Genomic DNA, 9,921 nt, shown 5'->3' on the forward strand with positions numbered 1-9,921 from the left:
CAATGTGCGAAATTTGCAAGAGGGTATCGCGCTTCATACATTCCTCATACAACACACCCAATCGGCATATTTCGGACAATATCAACGACAACCTTCGCAAACAAGTGAAAATGTGTGAAATGCAGACTTTCGTGTTCTCGATTTGACGTCACTTTACCCGCTAGAGCCATTCCTCTTTAAACTCGGTCGTGGGGCAAGCTGGCGGCCGATTTTCCGTATTTTGACTGAGCACAGAAAATGAAATATTTGAGCAAATTAAAAAATTTTTGCACAGAAATACTCCAAAAAATAAGCTTATTTCGTTAAGCGAAAAAAAATTTTTGGGTTTAGGTGCACTTTAACCTTTCTACCCAAAACCGCCTCCCGGTTAGCTCAATGGATAGAGCGCTGGACTGTAGTGCGGGAGGTCGAGGGTTCGAGCCCCGGCCGGACCAACACTCAAGGTCTTAAAATAATTGAGAAGAATTTGCTACCTTTCTATAACATCAAGAAATGGTTAGATATTCTAGTCTTCTCGGATAGGGACGAATAAATGGAGGTCCCGTCTCCTGCAGGGTTGGGGCAGGTGACGTTAATTTCCCACACACGAGATTACTGTGTGATGGATGTCCTCCCATGGGGTGGGATAGGTGGGTTAGGACAGCAGGCCCACATCAGCTATTACAGCTGCCAATTAATCAACCTGCTTAAACAAATAAATGAACTTCAACTTCAATCCTCACGCAACGTTCCCAGATGTACAATTATCAGCTAAAGTCAATTGGGGATTGAAACAGATGTCTAGATTCGCTCCGAATGGCTTATGTAACTGGCTGCCTACCAGGAGACTTCATGTCGAAAATGTTTTGTGCAGTAAATAACGACCATCAGAGCGCCCCTGGCGGAACTTTCGAAACGAAAAGTTGACATTTTGTAGTTTAAGGTTATCTGAAACTTGAGCAAACAGAAAAGGATGTCGACATGATTAGATTTGGCGGTGGCGTAATTGGTTTTATTCTCGTGGTAGTCAATCTTAGCTGACAAGAATGGATAATCTATTTGTAAAAAACAGAAAACAAAATTCGAAAACGATGATCTGAAACGAAACGTAAATTTACAAAGAATTAATTGATTTTGATTGTTCGGTGAATATTCGCGCCTTGACAAGTGTTTAGAGCTGATAATTGCCCAATCAAAACAAACACATCAAGATCACCGTCTTCATTGCGATGTTAATTCGATTAGAGATGAATTCGTTTCCTCGCTCGTCCATTTGAAACCGAAAGAAAATTACAATCTAAAAAGAAATTTCTTTGTGAACAAATAATAAAACACAACAAAAACAAGAATGATCGTATTTATGGAAAAATAATGATACAGATAATCGAAGCGATCACGTTCATCAGTGTAATTCTTGACTTTTCGATTGCATTTATGTTCTGTCTGTGGTACCATAATTACCTAGTTAATTAGTTGTTAGCAGTGAATTTAACAAATTCATTCTACAATACCTTTCTAAAAACCACATTAAACATAAGCAACTGAAATTATTTCCGCGTTAGCCTCGTTATCTTCAATGCTTAGAGTTGTCTCAGCAGGTCTCTGCCCCGTATTATCCGAATCGTAGCTTAGGTCCTCCTGTGTTCCAACGCTTAGTAAAGATGATTCCGAATTCATTTTAAACATTTTTCCTTCGTAATAGTCCTTAGCCGATACCTGGGGGGTAGGCACCGCTCGGGTGTTGTCAAACACTGAAAAATCGACCCTATATCTTCCTGACTTCCATCTGAACTCGTCTGTTGTGTTTACAAACTCGTGACCCCAGAGAATTTCATCCGAAGTGTAAGACGTCTTCGCTTGAACCAACATACTGGTAGCTTCTACAGTTCCTTCCAGAAGCACAACAATTTCAAAATCGCAGTTGAGCAAATCTTTGGGGTGCGTTTCATAAAGGGGGCTGTTCTCATCGATAACGTGCACCATGGTGAGGGGCAATATTAGAAATATTGCACTGTCCTCTGCCAGACCGTCTTTACAAGACCAGTCCGTTCCCACGGGCAAATTCTGCTGATAAAACGGCAGTTCCATCCCTTCTCGAGTCTTCCTCTTTCGAAACAGATGCATTCTAACATGGGCTTCCAGAATTTGGCTTTTCCTTACGTCACCGACCCGAAACATTAGGCACATTTTGCCGTCACGCACCGCAACCACGGCGTTTCGAGAGAATAAAATTGTTTCCGCACGATTTCGCGGACGCGATAGCTTAGCGAAAATTAAACCTAGAATAAAGGCACCGATGATAAACCCGATCAGTGATTGCACATTCAATAAGATAACAGCTTCTGGGCACTTTGGAGTGATTTGTCGGCCCCCATAGCCAATGGTTGTTTGCGTCTCAAGCGAGAACAGGAACGCGCTAGTAAATGAATCAACATTATCGACACAGAAGTTGTCTCCACGTATGATCGTCACAAGCCACCATAAAAAGCCAAAAAGGAGCCAACTACCGCAATACATGAACGTGTAGACCACACAAATCCATCGCCATTTAGAGTCAATCATTGTAGTGAATAAATCTGAGAGATACATCCCATGTTTTTGTGGTACTTGTGAAGCGACAACTTTCAGCCTTCCATGTTTTCCCACTAACCGGCGCTTCTTGATGTCGTGTTTCGTCGATAGAATCCGCTTCATTCTACTCCTTTTGCCTTTAGCTTCCCATAATTTCTTCTTGTGAGTATGGCCTGTGCCATTAGGCTGTTCTATTTTAACTTCTTTAAGCTCATACTCATCCCCTTGGCCACCTTCTTCGGCGGTTTCGTTCATGTCTGAGTAGTCAGATGATGTTCTTGAATCTGAAGACTCCTCCACCCCTCGACGTTGCCAATGCCGTCTAACTTGATCTCTCGACCTGTCCGATGGAGAAGACATCGTTGAAAAAATTTACCAACCGCTCGCACAAACGGATAGTTCCATAAAAGGCATATCAAGTTATTAGTAAACTCTGTTTTGAGCAGTTCGTAACTTATTTCCAATATATACCATAACGGCGTTAGTTAACAACATGTGACATTAGTTGAGTGACAAAAGTAACCTAGTGGCACTTTTCCTGCTGTGCATGTGAATAGCATTGTTTTGATCAATATATCGCCTAATTATTGTGAACCAATTTTAACAGAAAGAAATTGTGAAGGTATGCAACGCGGACGTGACTTAAAACTCATTGAGTGTATGCTCCGGAAATTACGGCAATCATGATCTCGTCCAATAACCGCGACAAATTGGAAACAAAATAATTTGAAGTACTCTTCAAGTTTATACCTTACGCGCGAAGTCCCTCTTTCTCTTTGCTTTGCCCTGCGTGAAATTTAATTTTGTTTATCATTTAGTTCCCACTGAAGTTTGTGCATCACTATGCAGATAATACCGTTATTGTACGTGGCACTCACTTGGGATTTCATATAATGCTGTGATTTATATGCATTCAGCTGATATTTGCATTTGAACGCTTCTCCAAGACCTCAGAATGACCTTTGCAGTTTTAAACGATCTTAGAACAGTAAGGGTGTCACGTCGCGTACTATACTTCTCTGGTTGATGTGTAAACTAGCTTTGGTTTCCTGTAAAGTACCCTTGGCTTATACTATTTTGCGAAACGAAACGAAACGAAACGAAACGAAACGAAACAAAATTGTACTATTTTGCGAAACAAAACGAAACGAAATTTTGCGACATGCCGTTTTTTCGCCTTTATTTAGCAAATACGTCCTCTTCGTCCGAAACAAAATGTTTCCACTGATAAAATGATCAATATTTCTAAGAGCCTGGTCACCTCTCATTTTATTGACCAAAATAGAACTCGTTTCGCAAATTAGTAATTTTTTACAGAATTACTATTTTGCGAAATGGCGTTTTTTCGCCTTTATTTCGCAAATATGTCCTCTTCGTCCGAAACAAAATATGTCCACTGATAAAATGATCAATCTTTCTAAGAGCCTGGTCGCCTCTCAATTTATTGACCCTAATAGAACTCGTTTCGCAAAGTAGTAATTTTGACAGAATTACTATTTTGCGAAATGACGTTTTTTCACCTTTATTTAGCAAATATGTCCTCTTTGCCCAAAACAAAATGATAGACAACTACTTGTTTTTGTTCTCGATTGCTCTTTATTGGCTCGGAGTTTACTCTTTATTGTTGTTATAATTCTGTTTTCTATTCTGCTCTGTATTCCTTGTATTTTGGTCTGTTCTATTTATGGTTGTCGCAACTCGATTTTATAGCTGACCAACAAGCCGCATGCGTGACTGGCAATTCCAGCCGAACTCAATTAACGCTCGAGTTTGGTCAAACTGCTAAGAAAATACGTTATAAGGTGACCAGAGGTGACCAGGCTCTTAGAAATATTGATCATTTTATTAGTGGACACATTTTGTTTCAGACGAGGAGGACATATTTGCTAAATAAAAGTGAAAAAACGTCATTTAATTTCGCAAAATAGTAATTCTGTCAAAATTACTACTTTGCGAAACGAGTTCTGTTATGATCAATAAAATGAGAGGAGACCAGGCTCTTAGAAATATTGATCATTTTATTGGTGGAAACATTTTGGTTTCGGACGAAGAGGACATATTTGCTAAATAAAGGCGAAAAAACGCCATTTCGAAAAATAGCGATTCTGTCACAATTACTACTTTGCGAAACGAGTTCTATTTTCGTCAATAAAATGAGAGGTGACCAGGCTCTTAGAAATATTGATCATTTTATTAGTGGAAACATTTTGTTTCGGACGAGGAGGACATATTTGCTAAATAAAAGCGAAAAAACGCCATTTCGCAAAATAGTAATTCTGTCAAAATTACTACTTTGCGAAACGAGTTCTGTTATGGTCAATAAAATGAGAGGTGACCAGGCTCTTAGAAATATTGATCATTTTATTGGTGGAAACATTTTGGTTCGGACAAAGAGGACATATTTGCTAAATAAAGGCGAAAAAACGCCATTTCGCAAAATAGTAATTCTGTCAAAATTACTACTTTGCGAAACGAGTTCTTTTTTGGTCAATAAAATGAGAGGTGACCAGGCTCTTAGAAATATTGATCATTTTATTAGTGGACACATTTTGTTTCGGACGAGGAGGACATATTTGCTAAATAAAAGCGAAAAAACGCCATTTCGCAAAATAGTAATTCTGTCAAAATTACTACTTTGCGAAACGAGTTCTGTTATGGTCAATAAAATGAGAGGTGACCAGGCTCTTAGAAAGATTGATCATTTTATCAGTGGACATATTTTGTTTCGGACGAAGAGGACATAATTGCTAATTAAAGGCGATTAAACGCCATTCCGCAAAATAGTAATTCTGTCAAAATTACTACTTTGCGAAACGAATTCTACGATGGTCAATAAAATGAGAGGTGACCAGGCTCTTAGAAATATTGATCATTTTATTAGTGGAAACATTTTGTTTCGGACGAAGAGGACATATTTGCTAAATAAAGGCGAAAAAACGGCATTTCGCAAAATTTCGTTTCGTTTCGCAAAATAGTACAATTTCGTTTCGTTTCGTTTCGTTTCGCAAAATAGTATAAGCCAGTACCCTTCGTATACTGGGAAAAGGAAATTTCAATCGTTTCAAAAGGTACTACGTAAACAACGTCTTATGCTGAGCGGCCACAAAATTGAGACGCGCAATCCGAAACCAGTTTTCGAAGAGAAAACGAGACCAGTTTCCTTACTTCGTCAAATTTATTTCTGCATATAATCAACGGCCGTATTTCTCAAATAGACCGCACGACCTTGAAATGATTAAAATTGGCAGTGCACGGTAAGACGGCTCAAGTCCGATCTCACACAGTGCAAACCAATTTCGGACGCTTCAGTCCTAGTTCCGAGAACTTCCGACCGATTTCGGACGCTTCTCTCCAGGTTTCCGTCCATTTTCGGTCGCTTACAACTAGTATTTTGGAACATTTCCCGAGTGAATACAGCTCTTTCGTTTTGTGATGTTGACAATTAACAAAGATATATATAAAAAAAACTTTAAAACTTTCATAATTATCCGGAAAGCCAGACCTTGCTTTAATTTTCGACAATGACAAAAACCGCGGCTTTCGTGAACAACTTCTTATGTCGTGCAGAGTTAGATGATTAAATGGAATCAGCAGCAGAGATAATGAATTAGAAACAGTCTCCTCACAAATCCGTCATTTTTCATCGGATGTCCCAATACTCAAGCCACCCGTTGCTGTCCCAATTTGTCAATTGCCCCAGTGATACCAAAACAGCTCAGTTTTGAAATAATTTATTTTCTCTCAAACTATAACATAAATTTCTCTCTGAGCCTGCACATGACAATATATGTTACGTATAACACAAAAGATTATTTAAAACATCGAGACTTAGAGATCCTAGACACTAATTGATTTTACCCCTTCCTGCATCCCACTCAAAGTGAAATTATTTTATTTCGAATATCCCTGAAATAGCACGCACACGGGTAGACTAGAAGCAGTGCTATGCTTTTTTAAAACTTCTCTCGATTTTTGTAACTTTAGAAGACGATGCTGTAACCTTATGCCTGGTCAAAGTTGAAACATTTTACTTCATTCGTTATAGCTTTGTTTTTTTTGTTTTGTTTTGTTGTTGTTGTTGTTTTTTTTACCCACCTTCGAACCTTCTAAATCTCCTTACTCCCACCATCCTCTAAATGGAGCAAAATGATTCACCAAATGTACATAGAGTAGAGTTTTTGAAAAGTTTTTGGTGGCCAAAGAATGAGGAACTTTTAGTAGGATGACTTACAAGTTACCGCCGCCATCAAAATAGGGAACTTAAGCAGTCAGGACGGCAACGCCACGGAAGACGTCGATTAAAAAATAAGTTTCTACTTTTAGTTAGAATTTCGAAAATGGCTGCATGTGTTTACCATCTCATAGGGCGCCAGACCTCAAACTCAACATAACGCATAAAAGTAGCGATGAGTTCCAAATGTAAATTAAAATAATTTGCCGCCTCGGTTTCGGTTCACAGACTACGCAAATTTTGGGGATTTCACGTTGTTGTTTTGCAAAGGACGGCTAAGAAATGTACAAAGTTTTAAAACGCACGTGCTGGGCTATTGTTCTGCCAATTAGATCTATTGTTTTTCCACTTTCTCGTTGCCGTCGCCGTCGTGGTTTGCTTAAATTCCCTAATATGTCTGCTTAAATGGGGTTAGACGAAAGATTTGGAACTTTCGCAACCATGAGAAGACACAAATGGCTTGCACTGTAAGTATCCCGGAGAGCTCCACACAATTTCTTCAAATTTCATTAGAAGGAATTGTATGGAGCTTTTTCAGCGTTAGTCGAGGCGCGGCGGGTGTTGTCACGTATGTTCCTTACGAGGTGTTTTTCCCGACGCTCTTCGGACAGAAGAATGTCACATAATGAAAGCAAACCAGAAACGATTGAGGAACAACTACGGCTTGCACATGTCATCAAGTTCATTAAAACGAGGATTGAATTTCCTGCACATTAACAGCTCATTTGTATTTCGAAAATAGATCAGTTGGCTACATAATTATGTCGGAAGTTGTGAAGGATTTTAAAGATAAAGAAAAACGAAAAGAGCGAGTTATCAAAATATGAATAAACACTCCAGTAGAAAAAAACAGACAGAGAAAAGAATGGAGAAAGAGGAAACAAGAGAAGCGAATGTCGAATTCAACGAATAAAAATATTGAACTAAAAATCATTCAACCGCGAAGCAAATGACTTGGTGCCATGTACTTCTGAGGCCAAGGAATTGAAGAAGCCACGTCCTTCCACCAATATCTTGAGCCAGAAAATGTCGAGAAACCCCGTTTCCTTGCGCTTAAAGTAGGCAGTAGAGGGAAGAAAGTGGACTTGGGCGGTTGCTCAAGAGCTGCTAACTTAAAGAGGATTCAAATGGCTGTTGGTGTAGAAGCAATTGTCTCGAGAAACGTCATCAAACTTTTTTAATTGCGAAAAAACCGCGGCGAGTAATGGATCCAAATTTGAACCCTAAGAACTTAGGCCAGAGAACATCATGATTGAACACTTTTCTAAAAATCCAGTTAACAGTGGAAGCTTTGGACAGTGTTTTCTCGGCCGCTATCGAAGCATCGAGGTTATTGTCAAGCAAATGACTCACAATGAAACGTCAGAGGATAAAGAACGAGCAAGGATAGATTTACATTACGACAAAGGTTGCTTCTGCTTTGGGGACCATCCAAATCTTCCCATGATTTTTGGTTTTGTTACAAAAGGCCTCACCATTATGCCTTGTGACTCATGGTGTTCAGCAAGAAAGTGTTAACTCTCCATCAAGCGGCCGATAACAACGTAGTTACTAAAGCAAACTGTATTTCTATATTTCAAAAGACATGTAGTGCTTTAGACCACGTGCATTCTAAATAATACCTCCACAAAGATATAAAAGGAAATAATGTTGTACTAGAATGGCCCTCAATCTGTGGGGAATTTAGCCTAGTTCTTCTGTTGTACCGCAGAAACGGCATCGTTAGGAAATACAAAGGGAAAGCTATTTAGCCCCTGGGGCTGTAAGTGAACGACTCTACAGTTTTGTCCGTGATATTTTTTCATTGCCGGGAAGAATGCTTGAGACCAAATGCGAGATTTCAGCTCCTGAAGGTTTGTAAACAATTAGCGCCACACCAAGAGATTATGTCGCCCCCTAAAACCGCGAACTAATGGGAAGAGTGGACCTCCTAGCGTCAATGACAATGAATCAAATTTTTCCCAGGAAAAATAGCGCACAGCAGTCACGTTTTTTTTTTTTTTTTTTTTTTTATCTCGCTCTGTTGAAATGAGCTCCCTCGGGAAGGTTTATTCATAATTTCATACCATTCGAAGTGATTGCTTATGTTTTTGTATCAAGGGCGGTACTTGCTAAGTGAAAGGAAACTTCTTTCTTAAACCTCTGAACGACAAATGTTGATGGTGCCAGCTCTTTGTTCGCAATTTGGATGCTGGCGTGGAGAGGAATGTCAGGACTCTTTCTCTCCTGACAAAATTGTTTCCATTTCCCTCTTCTTTGGGCCTGTTTTTCTCTTCCTTTACTTAAGGACTCCTCTTTAATTTTGATATATGTCTTTTATCCATGCGAAAAGACTGCCTTTAGCAGAGAACTTCCACGTGTGAATTTTGTCAAGTGCTTACTATATACAAAATATGGAGCTTTTTTAGGATGAATATCCAGATGGGACCTTTCTTTCATGCCCCCGCGCTTGTGAATTTTTTTTTTCACAAGCTTATTGTTATTTAAAATTTGTTCCAGGTGGCTGTTTAATGGGCTCTAAATTTTGTTTCTCGACTGCATTTGCAAAAAAGAAAGTAAATTTCATATTCCCCCCTTCAAAGTTTTCGACATTTCCGACTTTTCTCGCGCTTTTTCCACGCAAATTTACTTCGATCCAAGCTCCTTTGCTCTAGGTATTGAGACAAGCTTTCTTGTCATCTGAATATATCAACAAAGTTGAAATGGTAAATTGGCCACCGTTATGATTATAAAAGCTGACGTTTCGAGCGTTAGCCCTTCGTCGGAGCGAATAGGGGAATTGTGGGTTGTGTGTTCTTTTAAAGGCAGAAAAAGGAGCTACGAGATTGTCATCTGTTAACTTATCTTTAAGCTGATTGGTATCACGGGATGTTGTAATGTGTTTAAATGAAAGCCCATTTGCGCAACAAACCGCAAAATTCGATGAGATGCACCGTTTTGTATTGAGTCACATCGTTTTTGTATCATCGAAAAGCTCCTCGCTCTTTTCTGCCTGAAACGGAGAGGAAAAACTTGAATGATCGCGAAATTCGTATGGTATGAAACACAATTAAGAAGATAGTTTTAACTTATTGTGCCAAAAAATGTTATGTAGCCAAAATTTTGTTACAAAAACATTTTATGCAGTAGTTAATTTTCAC

General features: G+C 39.1%; 1 protein-coding gene and 1 pseudogene across 2 annotated transcripts; one reads left to right on the plus strand and one right to left on the minus strand.

Moving 5' to 3' along the window:
• Positions 1–964: 964 nt before the first annotated feature.
• LOC111321652 (G protein-activated inward rectifier potassium channel 3-like) lies at positions 965–3,416 on the minus strand. Of its 2 annotated transcripts, XM_088736666.1 has the most exons (2): positions 3,301–3,416; positions 965–2,890 (listed from the first exon to the last, which is right to left on the minus strand). In XM_088736666.1, exon 2 carries the CDS (start codon positions 2,803–2,805, stop codon positions 1,507–1,509), a length of 1,299 nt encoding a protein of 432 aa, XP_088592792.1. In that variant the 5' UTR covers positions 2,806–2,890; positions 3,301–3,416; the 3' UTR covers positions 965–1,506. The 2 variants fall into 2 exon arrangements, with proteins under 2 accessions (XP_088592792.1, XP_022780326.2); XM_022924591.2 differs by lacking the exon at positions 3,301–3,416 and having other exon boundaries at positions 965–3,201.
• A 2,974-nt stretch (positions 3,417–6,390) lies between these two features.
• LOC148721783 (RAF proto-oncogene serine/threonine-protein kinase-like) lies at positions 6,391–9,803 on the plus strand (annotated as a pseudogene).
• Positions 9,804–9,921: the final 118 nt, after the last annotated feature.

The sequence above is a fragment of the Stylophora pistillata genome, chromosome 10, assembly GCF_964205215.1.
Source record: "Stylophora pistillata chromosome 10, jaStyPist1.2, whole genome shotgun sequence".
In the NCBI taxonomy this organism is placed as follows: domain Eukaryota; kingdom Metazoa; phylum Cnidaria; class Anthozoa; order Scleractinia; family Pocilloporidae; genus Stylophora; species Stylophora pistillata.